The 19,801-nt window shown below is 53.3% G+C and overlaps 2 protein-coding genes and 1 long non-coding RNA gene across 24 annotated transcripts in view; 2 read left to right on the top strand and 1 right to left on the bottom strand.

The window, feature by feature from the left end:
• SFI1 (SFI1 centrin binding protein) overlaps window positions 1–517 on the top strand; it is a 104,858-nt gene extending 104,341 nt beyond the window's left edge. For 12 of the 16 annotated variants that reach the window (XM_042909501.1, XM_042909496.1, XM_042909498.1 and 9 more), the window contains one exon: window positions 157–517. In XM_042909501.1, the coding sequence (XP_042765435.1) occupies window positions 157–445 (289 nt within the window). In that variant the 3' untranslated portion in view covers window positions 446–517. The remainder of the gene's footprint in view (window positions 1–156) is intronic. The other 4 variants (XM_042909506.1, XM_042909505.1, XM_042909504.1 and 1 more) reach the window with 1 other exon arrangement.
• The window catches only part of PISD (phosphatidylserine decarboxylase), a 36,557-nt gene continuing 17,256 nt past the window's right edge, over window positions 501–19,801 (bottom strand). The window contains exons 1-9 of one of the 7 annotated variants that reach the window (XM_042909510.1): window positions 11,196–11,377; window positions 9,982–10,045; window positions 6,734–6,983; window positions 5,024–5,189; window positions 3,387–3,623; window positions 3,082–3,220; window positions 2,731–2,877; window positions 2,349–2,509; window positions 501–1,787 (exon numbers count right to left, since the gene is read on the bottom strand). In XM_042909510.1, the coding sequence (XP_042765444.1) occupies window positions 1,563–1,787; window positions 2,349–2,509; window positions 2,731–2,877; window positions 3,082–3,220; window positions 3,387–3,623; window positions 5,024–5,189; window positions 6,734–6,783 (1,125 nt within the window). In that variant the 5' untranslated portion in view covers window positions 6,784–6,983; window positions 9,982–10,045; window positions 11,196–11,377 and the 3' untranslated portion in view covers window positions 501–1,562. Of the gene's footprint in view, window positions 1,788–2,348; window positions 2,510–2,730; window positions 2,878–3,081; window positions 3,221–3,386; window positions 3,624–5,023; window positions 5,190–6,733; window positions 6,984–8,246; window positions 9,947–9,981; window positions 10,046–10,513; window positions 10,535–11,195; window positions 11,378–19,801 lie in introns of those variants that run through there. The other 6 variants (XM_042909511.1, XM_042909509.1, XM_042909513.1 and 3 more) reach the window with 6 other exon arrangements.
• LOC122203002 lies at window positions 10,092–11,199 on the top strand. The gene is made up of 3 exons (XR_006195013.1): window positions 10,092–10,470; window positions 10,578–10,643; window positions 10,872–11,199. It is a non-coding gene; the product is annotated as an uncharacterized LOC122203002 (long non-coding RNA).

Genomic DNA, 19,801 nt, shown 5'->3' with positions numbered 1-19,801 from the left:
CCAGGGCCCACCTGAGTTGCCTGAGCTGGTGGTGGAAGCTGACAGAGGAACAGAACCCTCCCTGCCCCAACCAGAAGTAGCAGATGTGCTGCTTCCCTAGCTGGAGGCACCGCCAAGGGCCTGGCCGGGCTGGCAGCAGATGTCTCACTCCCTCAGGTCCTGCCAGCGGCAAGCCAGAAGCCTGCGCCGGTGGCTGGAACTGAGCCAGGAGGAGCCCAGGCCTGAGGACCATGAAGCAGAGCAGCAGGTGCAGGAAGAACTGCAGGAGGTGAGACCCCAGGCAGCCCTGGGACAGCTCCCTTGGCTGTGCTTTGTCTCAGCTCAGCCTCCTGTCCCCCAGGTGGAGTTGCAGATCCAGCAGCTGGCCTCTGAGCTCCAGGCCCAACGCCAACCCATTCGTTCCTGCATCGCCCGCGTCCAGGCCCTGCGGCGGGCTCTGTGCTAGTCATTGCCCCAGGGAGGCCTCAGCCCACCTCCAGGAACAGAACGCAAAGCTGCAATGAGTTTTATTTTTTATTTCAAAATGTCGCAATTAAATGAATTACTGTTCAGAAGTCTCCCACTTTTCATACAAAAATACTGTGCTACTGATACAGTTGAAAGAGTTCAAATGGCTTCTCCTGCAGGAGAAATTCACAGCGTCCCCAGGAAACCTGAACCCTGGTCCCACTGTCGGTGGCTCCCTAAGGATTGTGTACCTGTTACCTGGGGACAGGTGTGGTAGGCACGGACCTGCCCCCTCCCAATACACCAAGGCTCCTCCTCTGCTTCCAACACAAGCCCCTGAATCAACAGCAGCAACTTACCATGTTTTATGTGGGTCTGGATATGAGTGGGGGACAAGCTCTCCCCTGGCCCCCATAGGTCACCCCTGCCTGCCTGTCCATTCACTCTGGACACCGTTCAGGGGATTCAGTAACTGGTCTTGCTTACTGGAAAGAGGACTTGCCAGCTCCGGAAGGTCACTCAATGGGACCTGCAAAGCGCCATGCCATTAGACCCCCTCAGAAGACGCTGGCGGAGTCCAGGATGATGCGTTCAGCCACAAGTGCAGAGAGACAGCTTTTCCCAAACAAGCAGGGTGGGATGAATTGGGAACAGAAAGCAGTTGTGTTAAAGGCCACATGGCCCTGCTCTGGGGGCAGCACAGCCCAGTCAGTGCAGGAAAGGCAGAAGGGGAGGCCAAAAAGCAGTGCGGAGGATACATAGCCAGTTCTGTCTTACAACAGAAATCAAGACCAACTGAACACCCAGCCAGGAGACATAGGTTCTCCAGTTTATACAGATTAAAAAAATCTCCAAAAGGGAATTTGAGATTATCTTGGCCTACATGTTCTTTCTCTTTAGAGTGGGAAGAGGGGACCACATAGGTCCAGGGTCAACAGGGGCTCTGACCTCATCTACATCTCTGGGACAGCAGAAACTAGTCACCCAGGTCCTGCCTGGTCAGACTCCACAGCCCTGAGACCCCTCCCTGACCAGCCGCGGAGGCTCCCCTCTAACAGACCCTCCTGTTTCTGTTTGGAAAAGCACCCACGGTAGCCACCACCAGGAGAGAGGCTCTAGAGGGAGCCCAGAGCCTCCCCAAACCGAATCTTCTGTCCAGCTTTCAGCTTAAAGTTGAAGTCCTTGGGGGCCTCGAAGATGAGCACGATGGTAGAGCCCAGGTTGAACTCGCCCAGGTGCTCTCCCTTGCGCATGGGGATGCCCTCCTTGTTGGCATGCGTCACGAAGCTGAAGTCATTGTAGGAACCCTTGCTGTAGCGCGGGCTATTTGTGTGCAGGTCCTGTGGGAGGCCAGAGGCACAGCATGTGGAGTCTGCTCCTGGACTCGGAACATGCCTCTGCTGCCTGTCCCCAACCCAGACTGGAAAGGGAGCTAGGGACAGTGACTTGATGGGCCAGGTCTAACCATAGTCCCCAGTATCAGCTGTGAACTGGGACCCAGAAAGACATAGAGGAATCAGACCCAACTCTCCTCCAGCATCCAGGGTGGGTGAGGCGCAGTCACAAGCTGACACCAAGAAAGGCAGCTCCCGGGGAAGGACAGGCAGTGGCCACCCTCTCACACGCTTAGCCTCCAAGCAGCACGCCTCACCCTGAGCTCAATGTTCTTCTTGGGTTCCCAGCAGAAGCAAAGTGTGGGCTGGGAGGTTAACCCCCTCCCTCTCTAACCACCTCCAGACGAGCAAGTGGCAGCACATCTGGGGTTGGGGCTGGCAGAGCAGGAGCCCAGGACCCAGCCCCTCCTAAGGGCAGCTGCTCAGCAGGGCCAGTAGATTTGGTTGCATGGAAGAGGAGGTGGGGGGACTCCAAGTGCCCCAGCCCTTGGGCCTGGCTCTGCTTACCCGGTCAAAGTAGATGCGTATAGAGCCCACATTGGTGGCCCCCACGGCCGTCAGCGAGAAGAAGCCGTGTTTCCAGTCCCCGGTGAGGACCACCCGTTCATTGTGGCAAAAGAGCTCTTTGATCCAGCGGGCCATGCCAGGGTTCACGGACATCAGGGAGCCTGTGGGGGTAGGGGCACTGTTATTCCCCACCCAGCAAGAAGACCAGCCTCCTAGAGTCCCATGTCCACCCATATCATTCCAAATGCAGAGTGGGCTAGACCCCAGGCTGCACCTTGCTGCCCACATCCAGCCAGACTAAAGCAGTCACCTCCCCACCTCAGCACTCCAAATGTGGAGCCCCGGTCCCTGGACACCAAAAAAGCGGGAGGCTCTGGCCAACCTGGGAAGTGGCGCCGGTGGGAAACGGTCCAGTCAGTGGGAGAATGGAAGCAGTGGTAGTCGCCGGGGGCCAGGTAGATGACACAGTGGTAGAGCTCATTGCCTTCTCGAGTGACCAGCTGGTTCCTGAAGGAGCCGCAGGGGGTAGCTGTGGGGGGCAGACACGAGGGCTAGGCTCTCAGACAAGCACCTGAGCCTGTGTAGTCTGGACGTGGGCTCCAGGGAGGCCATGAAGCTCCACACAGTGATTCCTGGCCCTTCCCTCCCCAACCCATTCACGTCCTTCTCCCGGACACCCAGCCCAGCACTACTGCAGCAGGGCCGTGGGGGCCACCACCAGGCACCAACCCACCTGGCGGGAAGGGCAGGTCCTCTGTGGAGATGCGTGGACCCAGGAACGACTCCAGCGAGTAGGTGACCCCCTTCACCTGCTCCACTTCGCAGTTCTTCACCTGCCCAAAGTTCAGGATCTTCCCATCTGATGGGCTGATCTGAAAGGGCAGAGAAAGGCTTGCCACTAAGGGAGGCAGGGGGACTCCCCCAGCCTGAGAGGAGTACCCATGGGCCACCAGTGGAGGCTGCCGGGACTGGTTCCCAAAGACACAGGTGACAATCCCATTTCTGGAGGGAGGAGTGGAGGGCAGGATTGGGCCTCACCACGCTGTGCAGGCCACACACGGGCCGGGCCTGCGGCTTCAGCTTGCGCCGGAAGAACTCGCTGAGGTTGCGGTAGTGGTGCAGGTCCTCCACGGCGGCCTCCTTCATGTTTACCCCGAAGGTCCAGATATACAGGCTGTACACAGGCCTGCGCAGCCAGTGCGGCAGCTCCACCTGGTTGAGGCGGCCCCAGGCCCGCGACAGCAGGCGCGTCGGCACCGACTTGTACAGGGCCACCTGCAGGCCACAGACAGTCAGATGAGTGGGCCGCCCTGCGTGCCCCCTGCCACCCCCCAGTCAGCCACCACCTCTGGCCACCTGGGCACCCGCGATGGCTTTGTGATGTGGTTGTTTCCTACTAGGAACCAGACTGAGCTTCCCAAATACTCTCACAGACCAAATACTGGCCGAGACTGTGACACAGTGACCTAAACTCAGTATTTCAGTCATTTTATACACAGGTCTAACAGCAACTACCCTGGTCCCCAGGAGAGACTGGCCAGCACAGTCTCACTTCTTAAGGAAAGGAGGGGCATAAATGGCTCTGATACCTGCACAGAGACGCTGTGGCAGAAAGGGGCAGGACCCTGGGTGCAGGGGAAAGTTTACAGCCCAAAGCACACATTCTGGTCCAAACAGAAAGCGGAGGGAATATGGCCCACACATGGTCGGGGACTTTCATATGAGGATGCGCTGTATCACTGTCACCCCCACCCCAGCCAGCAAGCACCCCCAGACACAGCTGCGCCCTACCCAGCCTGCCTGAGCTCCGAGGCACTCTACTGTGAGGGACTGGTCCACAAAGCTGTCTGCACCTGGGGCTGCTGCCCCGAGGCACAGGGGAATCGGCCCCAGCTGTCTCCGTTGGCACCGCGGGCCAAACTCCCAGGGCCAGGTGACCTGGAGGGGGAGCGCCTCTTAAACCCCAGGTGCCGCTGCCACAGTGGGACCTGCCTCTAATTGGCAGCTGCTGCCTGTCAGCCCGACCTAGACACCAAGTCCCCACGGTGTAAGTATAATTTCATTCCAACTTTAAACACCTCTACAGTGCACTGAGCTAATGGCTCCCCAAACTCCTCACAGCTGACGTGCCCATCTCAGCATAGGGTGCCCTACTTGGGGTCAGCCTGCCCAGAGAGCCCAGGGCAAGGGAGCTGGCCCTCTAGGGAATGGTGGCCAGGTCACTCCCTCATCCAGCTCTGCCTGGGGCTCCCACATCCTCAAAGGCATCCACACCCGAAGGGGCCCAGACAGGCACCAGCCTTCCCGAATCACCCTCTGGCATCCTGGAATTGATTCACATTCTTCTCAAAATCACCTCTGAGCTCTCTTCTACCTGAACCCAGGGAATCAGACACCATTTTCTGAATGCCCAGTGTGGGTTCCTCTCAGAAACAGAGCCCCTAAATGGCACAAATGCAGGCAAGGAAAACAGGCGGTGCACAGCAAGCCCTCAGGGCCACCAACCAGCCTGGCCTTCCCAACCAACTCGCCTGTCAAGATGACAAACCAGGGGGCTCAGCACCCACACTATCACCTCTAATCTGACAACTGTTTCCTTCTCTGTTTCCGTGTCCTGGGTCCCAACCTCAGGCCTGCGCCCAGGGCGGCCGGGCCAGCAGTCTGTGCACACTTACCCTGCTCACGGGCCTCCATCCCACCCGGCTGAGCGGTCTGAGGGCACCGAAGGGCAGGAGGTAGTAGAGGACCGTCAGGGGCCAGGAGCGCAGTTTCAGGGCAGGTCTGGACATACAGCTCAACTGTCCCAGCCTCCGCCTCAGTGCCAGCTGGGGGAAGTGCAACCTGCAGAGCAGATGTCCGCGCACAGCCAGGTCAGCAGTCAGGGTCTGGGAGGCCCCACCCCACCCTCAGCAAGCTTGCCTCTCTATGGAGTCCAGCAGCACTGCCATGGCCCCTCAACACAAGCCCATTCTGAGTTGGGGGCTCAGCTGCCTCTGGTCGGCAGACTCACATCCCAGTCTCACCCACCTGCCTACCAGCTTAGGAGGACTAGGAATCAGGGGCAGCATGGGGAAGACGGGGTGCACAGCCTGCCTCACAGCCCCCAACTCCTGGGGCCAGCTCTGCCCACAGAGGCGCCAGGAAGACAGTCTGATCTGGAGCCCCAACAGTGCAGAAGCACAGAGCAGTGGGGAGCTACGGCTACCATCACACTGCAGGATCTGGGAAAATCTCTTCAAGGCTCTGGGCTTCTTGTTTCCTCATCAGATAAATTAAGGGATTGAGCCTGGCAAGACCCCAAAAGAAAACACCCATGAACGTGTACCTGCACACATGCACACCCCTAACAGCTACAGCTCCATCCACCTGCCTGGTCTTTCTACAACACATCAGGTTCTCCAAAACAGACTCAGAGGTTGGTGGGGGGAACCTCCCCAGAAACCCTGAGACCACCTCCCAGGTCTGCCGGGGTCACACACCTCAGCCAAACCCCTCCTTTCAACAAAGCCCAAATTCAGTGCGTTCAGCACAGGCTCAGCCTTGTGGGGATCTGAGGCTGGGTGGGCATTTTCACCAGAACCCTGGCCTCCTGAGACACAACAGGGACACCCAAGTCCCCTGGTCTCATGCCTAAGCACTAGAAAATGTTCCTGAAGCCCCAGTGCAGCCATCAGAAGACCACCTTCCCACCCGCTCTGAGAATGTCCCCAGGCCTAAGTTTCCTCATTTGCAAAAAGACTGCATTCAACTGGATAATCTAAGGCTCCCATCCACTCTCAGAGAAGCCATGTCCTCTGCCCCCAGTTGCTGAACAAACCAAGGAACAAAGAGGCATCTCAGCTGATACCAAAAAGAAAAAAATGGAGAGCCAAGCTGATGGCCGGGCACCTGCTATTCAATGATGGCAATGGAAGATGCTTCTTTCCACAGCTCACCAGACTCCCTGCGTTCATTCTCTCCCAACCCACCCCACCCCACTGTGTTTTCAAAAGGTTCAGGAAGGTAGTAGGGGCCAAACAAAGCTGAACAAACTCCTGCTGTCCCCAGGGCTTCCCCCACCCGCCCTGATCACTGCAGAAGCCCAGGGACCAATCCTAGAAGAGTGGCACCTCTCCAGAGCAGGGTGGGGAGCGCCTGGGGGTGGGGGCCTGGGAGCAGCAATTGGGGAGCAGCAGACACTAGGCCACCAGCCCGCTCCGCCTCCCCAGGTACCTGAAGCGGGCTCTCCGACTCAGGCCCCCCGGGCCGGGCCCCTCCAGCCTCGGGGGCTGATCCCCCTGCCCCCTGCCGCCACCTCCACCTCGGGGCCGCTGGACGTGAACTCTGACCTTCCGGAGGTCGTGGCGGGGCACAGTGAGGTTAGGACGCGGCCGGCAGCATCTCACCATTTCGCTGCTCGGAGCTCCGGTCCTCGCCGAGCCTCTGACTGACACATGGTGGGCGGCGCCAGGCACACTCGCCTTTGTTTCTCCTCCTTCCTCCCTTCCCCCCCAGCCAGGAGCTCCTGTGCTGTCACCACTCCTTGGGCTGGCCGCCTCGTGGCTGGTGGGCCGCTTCCCAGCTCAGATGGGTCCTGTGGCTCACTGGGCGCAGCTTAGAGGTTGGGGCTATCGTGAAGACAGGCACTGGTCACACCTGCTTGGGAAGCAGTGAGGGCCTGAGGCCTCGGACACAAGCCCCTGCCCTCCACCCACTCTGCCCCCAGGCTGGGCCACCTGCCCCCTCCAGCGCAGCGAGCTAATGCCAGAGAAGGGACCAGGCGCCTGTGGGCACAAGCAGCACAAGCTTGGAATCTGAGCCCTGTGCTCCAGGCGGGCACCCAGCGTCGGCCTGTCTGCAGCTCGGGCGGCCCCTCCCTCACCAGGACCTGACCCATTTTCCATTCAGGTGACAAAATAGCATCTGAGGAATGAGGGAGCGGGAAGACAAGAGAGACACGGTGGGTGGGGGTCAGACGCTGGAAACCTGACCTGCTCCAGCTCTCTCACCAGCCCCCCACAGCCAGGCGTCAGAGCCTCCCATCCCGGCACAGACCCCCCCCCCAAGGCCTCCTCAGCAGATTAGCACACTCATGACGTGATCTGAGGGAAAACCAACCAGGACTGAAGCCCAAACCAGCCCCTCACTCCGATCTTTGCTGTGGACAGCACTCTGGCCCTGCCTGGTGATCTGGGAGGACACGCCCACAGGCCCTCACAGATAATAGGAAAGGAGAGCAAACATTCCACAGTCATTGCTGTCTGAGCCCAGGGATAGTCAAGGACCCAACCAGCCTGGCCTCCAATCCCAACTGCAGGCTACAGAGGACAGGCACTTGCCACCATCTTTAGACGCAGAGATGCAGGCCCTGGGAGAAGCTCCCAAGGCAGAAAGCTGACCCAGCAGAGGTCAGCTGGTGGCTGGTGGGCCGCTTCCCAGCTCAGTTGGGTCCTGTGGCTCACTGGGCACAGCTGAGAGGTTGGGGCTATCATGAAGACAGGCACTGGTCACACCTGCTTGGGAAGCAGTGGGGGCCTGAGGCCTCGGACACAGGCCCCTGCCCTCCACCCACTCTGTCCCCAAGCTGGGCCACCTGCCTGCTCCAGCGCAGTCCCAGGCCAAATGCCGACCCCCGCACAGCCAACTGACTCACAACAGAACAAGAGGCCCCACTCAGACCCGGCTCCACCCACACAAGGGTGAATGTCTGATGCCCTGGCAAAGGCACCTCAGCCAGAGGTGAAAATGCCAGTCCCTGGCGAGTCAAATCCCTGGGAATGTAGTGTGCAGTGGGAGCCAGCACAGGTTGAGTAACATCCAAAAGTAAGCATGGATTTCCAGCCCTGACCAAGGAAGTGGCAAGGCCTGGCCACCCCGGACCCAGACCCCTCCAGCAGAGATCATCCCCAGGCCACTCACCTGAGTGGCAGGACAGCTCACTATGGGTGGGCACCTGGCCTCAGCCAGAAGCGGATACGCACAGGAGCCTCCTCTGACCTAAGGGCCAGGCCCCGGGAACCATGGACACCACTGTGTCTATCCCTCACCCATACTGAGCCTCCTAACTTTCCCATCTGTGACAGGTCACTTCAACTATATCACCCATGTACTGAGCACACACCCCACCCCTCCATGGCCCACCAGGCAATGGGGCCCCACAATGGCCTCCTGTCAGCTCCCCAGGCCCAAAGGGGTGACAGGCAGTCAGGACCAGGCACAGTGCTTGAAGTGCTTGACTTCTAGGACAAGGCTCTTTCCCCCACTCGAGAAAGCTCAGACTGAGTGCACACCTGGGATTTCCGGTGAGGCCAGTGAGGCCTTGTGGAAGAGGATGGGGACCCCAGTCTCAACCTGCCTATTTCCCCCACTATGCTACCAGATGGGGCAGTGACCACTGCAGCATGCTGCCAGAAAGGCACATGCTGGAGCCCACAGACAAACCTAGCTAGACCCAAAACCTCAGGTCCTCAAAAACAGATTCCTGTGTATGCCTCTGCCATTTCATTTACCCCAGGGCCCCCAGTGTAGGGACTTGGCCAGGCCTCACGGCCCACCACAGTAAACTGGGCCTTCACCCTTCCTCCTGCAGTGCAGGGTGCTCAAGGGGGCCCAGTTCAAGTTGCTGCTATCCTAGACTCTAAGAAACTGCCCCCACAGGGCCAGGAGGATGTCCTGAGCCCTCAGTCCTACCTCCACCACCACTCTACCCCCTCTTCCGAAATGGGTCAGGGACCAGACTGTCAAGTTTCTTCCAAATCACCATGCATGGGCCCCAAAAGGTCCCCAGGGAGCAGACATGAATTCACCTGTCCCCAGGTAACAGGCTTGGCACCCTCTGTCTAGCTCAAAGCTGCAGGATGGAGGAAAGGGGCTCCCCTAAGGCTCATTCCTTCCTGCTTCCCAAAGGCAGAGCCACTTCCTAGGCCAACAGTGCTCCTGGCCTCCCCATTATGGTGTCCCACTTGCCCTCCATTCCTGCAATGACCCTTGGAGCCCAAGCCAAAATTTTCTTACTCTCTGGCTCCTTGGAGCCAGGCCCAGATGAGGAACCCAAAAGCAGGACTCCCTGAAGCAAGGGAAGTACAGTTACATTCCCTCTCTCCTCCATCTCAAGGACACTCTGTGGAGAGGAGTTGTGAGCTGTAACCAGTAGGAGTTTAAAGTTATCACAAGGCCTAAGGACCAGCCATACTGAACGGGGGAACTCAGAAGCTAGGCTTTGGTGGGGGAGGGGGACAATCCAGTTACTGCAATCCTGGCTGCCCTACCCTGAGAGCTGGGAGAGGCCTTGCAAGTCACAGGTGCTCTGTGGCTATCAGTTTGGCTATCTGGAAATGGGAAGGGTCACTCCTCCTGCTCACCCCCTCGAGGCTCAGATCATAGTAGCAACACTGGCCCAGAACTCTGCTCTGCTCAGAAACACCATGCCTCACTTTCACCCAAGACCTGGTGAAAGTCTCATCCCCTAGACCTGACTCCCAACACCCCACCTCCGTTTCCAAACCCAAACTCTGGGAGCACCGAGGTATGCTCCCACTGGCAAGAGAGCAGGGACAGGGTGGAGTCAGTAGTTCTGAAAGAGCCCAAATCACACGGACACTTGCTGCCCCTATGAGAAGATTTGACAGCCCAACAGGACCAGGTAGGGGGTCACCTTTGTCTGGACGTGCTATTCTGGGTATTCACACCCGACCAGTGCTGCCATGTCCCCTCACAACCTGTAATGAAGGCAACAATAACCCCCTCAGTGGAATGGAACGTTCCAACTGAAGTCAGATGGACAAACCCAGGCCAGTTACCAGTTACTACAGGTGTGGGGGCAGGGGGCCATGCTCCTGACTGGTTCCCTTGGACTTTGATGGATTCAGGTTTGAGTCTGGACAAGGTCAGGAAGGCAGGGACGGAGTCAGACTGTCTGTCCCCCGCCCCCCAATAAGCTCTCCCTGAGCACCAAGGGCCTTGCAGCCAGGCACACAACCTGCCAGAAACAACCTAAGAAATTTGTTCTTGCTCCCTGAGCAGAACTCTCACTGGGTGCCAGGGTCACTCCCCCTGAAGCCGCAGCAGAAAGCCTCAGTGTCCCCGTTTCCCCCAATTCTGTGTCCATCTGCTTGACTTTCTGGGCCCGCTTCCACCTTGGAAGGTAGGGCCACTACCCGACACCCCCAGCCCCCCACCCAGCTCACCTGAAGCATGACACAAACAGCTGTGTCCAGGTGGGACCACCAACCCTTCCTCCCTGTGTTCCAGGACTAGAAGCAGACAAAACTTCAAAAACAGAGAACAGGGAAAATGGATTCTCCCCAGGTGAAACGGGTGAGCCATCTTGGGGAAGCCTTGGGCAAGAGAAGAGGAAGGAAAGAGAAGGACCCAGAGATACTTCTTTCAAGCCAGCAGCCAGGGAAGGGTGGTTGGAGGTGGGGACAGTCCTCCCTGCAGCACGGGACTTCTAAGAAATTTAAGAAACCCAGAAAGGAAAGGAACCTTCCTTTGGGGATAGGGCTCTGTGAAGGGCAGCTTGTCACCCCCTTCTCTGCCCCTCAGGTGAGACCCTGGGGACACCTACAGGTCCCACTGAGAACAGGGCAGCTTTCTTCCTAACCGGTGCCAGTCACTGAGGAAATCTTTCGGAGCAAGAGGGGACTTGGAGCCCCAGCATTTTCCCTTTCCCGGCCGGCTGAGGGCCAGGAGATGCTGCCCGGCCTGGCGGAAGTGAGCTCATCCAGGACGGCCCGTGACCCACCATGTGGGCAGGAGAAGCCCGTGAAGGGATGAAGACTGTGGGGTGGGCTCTCCAGCCCAGGGCCCCGCAGCTCCAAGGGGCGACCGGCACCCAGGGCGGCCCCACTACGGGCTCCGCTCACTCACCAGCAGGTAGTCCGGTCTCGCTGGGTGTCAGGCGCTGACGCCCAAGGAGGCGCCACTCGGAGAGGAAGCCCCGGCAGGCAGGCGGGGGCTCGGCTCTGGCCACTCGGACCACCCAGGGCGGGGATGGAGGGCGGACACCAGAAGCAGTCACGCTCCGCCCTCGGGCCAGACCCAGCCACCGGGCCCAGGGCCCCTTTAAGAGGAGGGGCTGCGGCCAGGGAACCAGCCCCGCCCGGTCACGGGATTTCCCGGCGACACCTCCGGGGCCTGGGGGCCATTCTTCCTCCTCACTCCAAACTGGGCAGTCCCAGGCTTCAACGTGTGGCTGACCTCACCCAGGGCCAGCTTCCTGGGACTGAACAGAAAGCCACCTCCAGCTACCTTTTATAGCCCTCGAAAAGGCATCTAAGTCCTTGGCTCTTTCCCACACCCCACCTGGAAGGCACAGGATGCCCCCACCTCCACACACCCCCCCCCTCCAGGCAGACACACTCCTACCATACAAATCCCCTGCCACACAAAATCTGGGATAGACCCCCAAAGAGACCAGACTCAGTAAAAGCAAAGTTCCCCTCTGGCCCCAGGCTGTGAAGTGATTCATGCAGTGTCCTTCTACCCCAGTAGATGGCAGGGCCCAGCGGTGGGCGGGGGAGGTCAGCACCTTACACCCCATGCCTGCAAGCACTCGCTCCACATAGGATGAAGAGACATTTTCTAGGTGAGTTGGAGTGAACGGGGAACACCAAAAAAACCCAAAAAACAAACAAACGGTGAAATTCAGCGGTCAGACTGCCTCAGAAGGCTGTCTTCATGCTCTAGGCCACTCAACAAGGGTACAACCCTAGATCCTTCTGATCACTGAAAATTTAATTTTTTTTTAATATCTATTTATTTTTGAGAGCGAGCAGGCGTGAGTCGGGGAGGGTCAGAGAGAGAGGGACAGAGGATCCAAAGGCAGCAAGCCTGATGTGGGGCTCAAACTCACAAACCGTGAGATAGTACCCGAGCTGAAATCACTCAACCAAATAAGCCACCCAGGTGCCCTGAGAATTTGATTTCTAAAGCAACATTTGGAACAGGAAGAAAGAGCCTTTAGGCTTGCAAAGAGATGGGCAGCTGAGCCCAGGCAGCCTGGAGCAGGACATGGTGGCATACAAAGCCCCAAACACCTGTTCTCATCTGGATCCACTCTGCAAGTGCTCTGTGACAAGCTACAGACCTGGGATGCCACAGCGGGGATAGGGGCAGAAGACGGGCAGGGTCCCTCCTTGTGGACTTCCATAATGCTGGACACTTCTAATGCACAGCAGGAATAGGGCAGCAGGGGTGTACTATGTAGAGTTCCAGCCCTCTAGGGCTCAGGTTCCAACACAGGGGCTGCACCTTGCAGTCTCCCAGCCTAGGCCCACAGCATTCTCTGAGCCTCAGTGAGACTTAAGACCCCTTCTCACCCCAGAGCTCTAAGCAAACACACCGTGAAATGGGATAAAAAGTAGTGAAAGCACAGGAAGATAACAGAATCCTGGCAACACTAAATTCCAGAACCAGAAAGATCCTGGAGGACCATTCTGACTTCCCCAAAGCCTCCAGTACTTCCAGACCAGGCCTTGTCCAAGTTACACTTAGGGGAGGAAAACAAAAGCCCAGGTTCTCATTTGCTGAGCAGCCTCTGAAACACCAATGCTCTCCCAGTAAAATGAACAACAGGGACACTCCAGGTCTACCAGGGTTCCTTTGTAATCATTTTAAGCCTCTCAGGAAGACTGGTGTTTAGAAAACTCATCAACCAGCCCACAGGTCTGTCCTGAGATTAGCCTTCTAACCTGACTTCCACCACGTATGTTTCAGTAAGGAAATGCCTTCTAGATTCCAGATAATGGTTAACAAATGATTTCTGGGAAAAACAAGTTTATGTTCCCACCCTGAACGAGGTCCCTTCCAGCCACACTGGGTCCTCCTACCTTGTTGGTACTCCCCTGGGTGGGAGTGCCACCTAGCGCCACCGCAAGGCTCTGCAGGCCCCAGGCCTCTTGGCCTCCAGCACCCGTGGACAGGTGTCCCACGTAACTCATGCCACTGTAGTTCCCTGCCTAGTGAATTTCATGCACTACTGTACAAGGGGATGAAGGTAGCAGTAGGGCAGGGGTGGCAGGTGCTTTCTGCTAATTCTCATTCCCTGGGGGCTGGCAGAAGCCTCCTGAGGAAGACCAGTGATGGCTGGTGTCTCAGGGCTGGTGGCTGGTGCAAGAAGCCACGGGCACGTTAGCAGCCTCACAAACGTGCCCTCAGGCTATTTCTTCATCTGAAACCTTCTCCCAGCCCTACCCCCTTGCATTTGCCAGCGTTTCTCAGCAATCCCACCAGCAGCTCCTGGAGGAGGGGGCACGGAGCAGGGGTGGTCTGCAGCACAATAAAGGAAACTGTGATTTGTGGCAGAACAGCCTGGCAGAAAGCTCCACACAGGGCCCTAAAGGTTTCTGAGTCAGCCACCCTGGACTCCTTCCAGACCCAGAGCTCAGCTTTATCTTGTTCCTCATCTTCTTCAGGCAGTCCTCAGCTCTTCCACACACCACTCAGAGTTGTCCCTGGGCTGGGGCAAGCGGGAAGAGGCAAAGCAAAGCCTGAGTGACCTGGGGGTGTGGCCGCCACAGTTCCTCCCAGATAGGGGCCCTGAGGCCCCTGAGATGCCCTCTTGACCTTGAATGAGCCCAAGATTCTCTGAGGACAGAGCTGGGCAGTTAGTAAACGACACCTGAGCAGAGAAGTGGGATCTACTTCCCTGCCAACTTGACTGCTCACTTTAACATCCACCTTTCCTAACACCTATTAGGTAGGAAGTAAAACAGTACAGGCATACCTCAAAGATATTGCTGGTTTGGTTCCAGCATACTGCAATAAAGCAAATATTGCAATAAAGCAAGTCAAATGAAGTATGCCTGGGGGGTTCAATCAGTTAAGCATCCAACTCTTGATTTCAGCTCAAGTCATTATCTCACGGTCCTTGAACTTGAGCCCCACATAGTGCTCTGCACAAATAATAGGGAGCCTGCTTGGGGTTCTCTCTCTCCCCCACCCCCCTGTGTCCCTACCCGTGCATTCTCTCTCTCTCTAAAGAAATAAACTTTTAAAAAATGCAAGTCAAATGAATTTTTTTGATTTCCCAGTGCCCTTTCCCCACTCATGCTCTCTCAAAATAAAACTTTTTTAAAAAACCTTTTTAAAAAAAGCAATGTATGTAATTAAAACACACTTTATTGCTAAAAAATGTTAACCGTCATCTGAGCTTTCAGCAAGTCGTAGTCACTAATCACAGATCACCATAACAAACAGAATAATGAAAACGTTGAAATACTGCGAGAATTACCAAAATATGACACAGAGACACAAAGTGAGTAAACACTGTTAGAAAAATGGTGCTGACAGACTCACTAGATGCAGGGTTGTCACCAACCTTCAATTTGTAAAAAATAAAATAAAATAAAAAACAAAAAAATGCAATTACCTTCAAAGCACAATAAAGCAAAAGCACAATAAAATGAAGTGTGCCTGTATTTACTGAATTTCTACACCCTGCCAGCATAGAGCGAGGTATTTACACATACATCATTCTCATTTAACAACCTTATGAGGGAGTTTATAGTAGCCTGTTTACAGATAAGAAGAAGAAAGCTATAGTAATTATATAAAGTTGTAAAAAAAAGTGCAGAACATGTTCAATACTATCCAGCGTCATAGGCACCACAGCACAGAGGGGTATGCTGAATGCAGGCAAATGGAGCTCCAGGCGGGTGGGCAGGAAAAAGGACATAGGGTGATATGTGGGCACAGGCTGATCTGTCCTCCCTCATTCCTTTTAATGAATTGGAATGTTGCACCATACATTTTTTAAGTTCTAAACTGAGGCTGGAAATAAAGCGTTGCTAATGCAGGGAGTGAACATGGATGTGGGCCCAGCTGCTCTTGACTGAGGCCTATTGTCTATGCCACTGGTCCCTGAACACCTCACACCTTGCCACAGGACCCCATGGCTAGGCCAAAAACAAACAACAAAACCAAGTTGTTATACTCAGATGCATACTAAAGCTTTTAGAGGTGAAGTTTTGTAATGACTGCAACATACTTTCAAATGATTCAGAGAATAAAAGATATATATACACACGAAGATAAAGCAGGTATGATAAAACATTAACTGTTCATTCAAGAGGTGTGTAACTCTATTCTCTTGACTTTTCTACTCTATTCACAATTTAAGAGTTGGAAGTTTGCTTTAAACCACAGAAAATTCCCTAAATTCTATTACTGGGTGGGGGGAAAAACCCAAGACCAGATTCCACATACAGAACATCTCCTGCTGATAGGTGAGGCAGAACAAGTCAGGTCTGTTCTCAGCACCCGCTGCTGCTGCTTCACATGGAGGGACTCAGGGCTGAACTTTTTATATGCTGTCCACTCAGCCAGGTATGTTCAGCACCCGAAGTGCCTGGCTCCAGGCTGGGTGCCTCCAGGCTAGGTGCAGGTGTTCAAGTGAGAGCCCTTTGCACCTGATAAGAAAGGCCAGCTGCCAATCCCCACTTGCTCTGCAGTCATAGGCCCACCTCTGTCTGTAGATCACCTCTGGAGGCTGGCAGGAAGAGAGACAGGAGGACTGCTTCCTCCCCAAAGAGTCCACCATTTCCAGCAGGCCAGCTTTCCTACCAGATGCATCTCTGTTCTCAGGTCCAGCAGTCAAGAAAAAAAGGACACCCTGGAAATGCCAGAGACCAAAGGAGTCTGCCACCAGATGTCATCCTGCATGGAACTCAAATCACCTAGGTGTTCACAGGAAGCCTTGGAGTCACTATGCTGCACAGGTGTGCACTGTACACTTTAGGTTTACAGATGCAACACACTTCAACCCCTCTTGTTAAGAAATGCCTATGAAGGTTTTGGTTCCCTTTTTGACAATGAGGACAAAAGGACAATGAGGACACAAGGACAGCATATCTGGAATCACAACTACCACACAAACCCAGAACATGTGACAGCTGCAGGCACACCTGGTTGTCTTCTATCCCCTGTGCTATTCATGCAAAGCCAGCTCTCTACAGAGAGATGCCGGTGTCAAGCACCCTCCTTTCTAAGGCCAAACACCAGGCCTTGGGCAGCCTAACTGAACAGGCAGTTTGACCACAAACCCAGAACTTGTCCATGACATCATGGGTTCCTGAGAAGAAACTCCTGAAAGCAGCTCCTCAACTCTCGGCTCCTGCTCTAAGGCCAAGGGCATCCTCATGGTTTGACAAGGCTGGGAGCCCTGTTTCTGGAGGAGCATGGATTCCTTGTTCTATGCCATTCGGTGTAAATATTAAATTTACAAACACCATGAGCCGATATAAACAGAAGAAACATGTGAAAAATGCTGAAGTGGACTTGATTTAAAGAAAAGCAAATTACAAAAAAAAAAAAAGAAAAAGAAAAGAAAAGTACAAACTGAATTAAGGTAACAGAGTCTAGCTGTTGCCTATTTCTTCCCCAGCTCTCTGTCAAGAGCTACTTCACCCCTCCATACGCTCGAGTAAGAAAATCATGAGTCATTGCCCCATCTCTCCCCATCCAATTCCTCAGTGCATCCTGTTCACTCTCCCCTCAAAACACACCGAGAATCAAGCCCTTCACCCACCCCGATCCAAGCCACCACCTTCTCTTGCTGGGATACCATCAGAGCCTCCCACCAGTCTCCCTGTCTCCACCCCAGCCCTCCTACAATCTATCGCCACAGAAGCCAGAGCGACTGGAGGGGATCATGACTGCCCTCCCTGTTTTCTAACATTCTGTCATAGTGTTATATCATCTCTGTCATTTAAAAGAGAAGGAGAAGGGCTCCTGGGTGGCTCAGTTGATTAAGCGGCCGACTCTTGATTTTGGCTCAGGTCACGGGATCAAGCCCTGCACCCAGTTCTGCACTAACAGCATGGAGCCTGCTTGGGATTCTCTCTCCCCTTCTCTCTGCCCCTCCCCAGTTTGCACATGCACTCTTTCAAAAAATAAACACATAAACATTAAAAAAAAAGAAAAGGAGATAGATTTCCACAAGGATGTTAAGACCATCCAATGGGAAAAGGACAGTCTTTCCAACAAATGGCACTGAGAAAACTGACAACCACATGCAAAAGAATGAAGTCGGACCCTTACCTTACACCATTAAAAAAAACGAACACAAAATGTACCAAAAACCTAAACAGAAGACCTACAATTTTTCCTAAAAAAAAAAAAAGAGAGAGAGAGAAAGGCCTAATTTTTCTTAGAAGAGAATCTTCACAATACTGGATTCAGAATGACTTCTTGGATAGGACAACAAAAACATAAGCAATAAAGGTAAAAATAAACTAGACTTAATCAAAATTAAAAATTTTTGTGTATCAAAACATGTTATCAAGAGAGTGAAAATACAATCCACAGAATAGAGTATTTGCAAATACATGTATCTGGTAAGGGTCTAGTATCCAGAATATATAAAAAACTCCTGCAGCCCAACAACAAAAAACAAACCACCCAATGTAAAATGGACAAAGGCCTTGAACAGACATTCCTTCAAAGAATATATATAGGGGCACCTGGGGGGCCTCAGTCGGTTAATCATCGGACTTCAGCTCAGGACATGATCTCATGGTCCGGGAATTCAAGCCCCACATCGGGCTCTGTGCTGACAGCTCAGAGCTTGGAGCCTGCTTCAGATTCTCTCTCCCTCTCTCTGCCCCTCCCCCATTCGTGCTCTGTCTCTATCTCAATAAAATAAAATAAAAACGTTCAAAAAAATTTTTTAGTAAAAAATAAAAGAGAGGGGCGCCTGGGCGGTTCAGTCGGTTGAGCGTCCAACTTCAGCTCAGGTCATGATCTCACCGCTCATGAGTTCAAGCCCCGCGTCAGGCTCTGTGCTGACGGCTCAGAGCCTGGGGCCTGCTTCCGATTCTGTGTATGTCTCTCTCTCCGCCCCTACCCTGCTCACACTCTGTATCTCTCTCAAGAATGAATAAACGTTAAAAAATTTTAAAAAATAAAAATAAAAAAGCAACAATGAACTGTATACTTAAAAAGGGTATGTTTTATTGCAAGTAAATGACAATACATGAGTAAAAGTGACTTAAAAATGAAATCATGATGGCAGCATTATTTACAATGGCCAAGACATGGAAATAACCTAGTGTCCAATAGATAAACAAGTTGTGGTGTATATGTATGTCTGTGTGTGTGTACGTACATACATCATACATACATACATTGGAATCTTTTTCAGCCAGAAAAAAAATGAAGAAATCCTACCACCTGCAACAACATGGATGAACCCTGAAGGCATTATGCTAAGTTCATTAAGTGAGCCAGAGAAAGACAAATACTGCATGATCTCACTTATATATAAGTGGAATCTAAAAAAATGAATACAAGGGGAAAAAAAAAAAGAAAAACCAAACTCAAGAAAAAAGGGATCAGAGTATAGGGGGTGGAGCAGAGGGAGACAGGGAATTGGAAGAAGGTCAAAAGGTATAAACTTCCAGTTATAAGAGAGATAAGGACTAGGGATGTAATGTACAAAATGATGCCTATAGCTAACACTGCTGTACATCACATAGGAAAGTAAAGAGAATTAATCCTAAGAGTTCTCATCACAGGAAAAAATGTTTTCTTTTTTCCTTTTTTCTTTTTTAAAAACGTTTTCTATAGAGATGATGGATGTTAGCTGTTATTCTGGCAATCATTTCACAATATATGTAAATCAAACCATCATGCTGTATACCTTAAACTTACATAAGTGATGTATGTCAATTATTTCTCAATTAAACAAAAAAATTAAGTCACCTTTGAGTAGCCAAAATATATGTAAGTAGGGAGAGACGTTCTGGAAAGATACAGTAACGTTAAAAACGCTTGCATGCTTAGGAGCGCCTGGGTGGCTCAGTCGGTTAAGCGTCTGACTTTGGCTCAGGTTGTGATCTCACAGCTCGTGAGTTCGAGCCCCATGGTCGGTGCTGACAGCTCAGAGCCTGGAGCCTGCTTCCGATTCTGTGTCTCCATTCTCTGCCCCTCCCCCGTGCACTCTCTCGCACTCTATCTCAAAAATAAATTAAAAAAAAAAAATGCTTGCATGCTTCTGGAGAGCAGGGATGGGATTAGTAGATGGGGCAGAAAATGGAAGATATTTTTATGTAAAGCCTTCGGTAGTATTTGAATTTTTATATAATCATGTTTTATTTAAAACATTTTAAACATTTCGGGGCTCCTAGATGGCTCAATTGGTTAAATGTCCAACTTTGGCTCAGGTCATGATCTCACAGTTTGTGAGTTCAAGCCCCATGTCAGGCTCTGAACTGATGGTGTGGGGCCTGCTTGGGATTCTCTTTCTCTTTCTCTCTCTCCCTCCCCCTCCCTGCCCCTCCCCTACTCATGTACTCTCTCGAAATAAATAAACTTAAAAACATTTTTAAACTATCTCATTAAAAATTAACTTGGGTGCCTGGGTGGCTCAGTCAGTTGAGCTTGGGTCCAACTCTTGATTTCAGCTCAGGTCATAATCTCTCGGTTAGTGAGCTCGAGTCCCACATCGGGCTCTGTGACGGTGGTGCAGAGCCTGC

This window comes from Panthera leo, chromosome D3 (genome assembly GCF_018350215.1).
Source record: "Panthera leo isolate Ple1 chromosome D3, P.leo_Ple1_pat1.1, whole genome shotgun sequence".
Classification (NCBI taxonomy): Eukaryota; Metazoa; Chordata; class Mammalia; order Carnivora; family Felidae; genus Panthera; species Panthera leo.
Note: the sequence above shows the minus strand (reverse complement) of the source record. Positions and strands in the feature narration are given on the sequence as shown.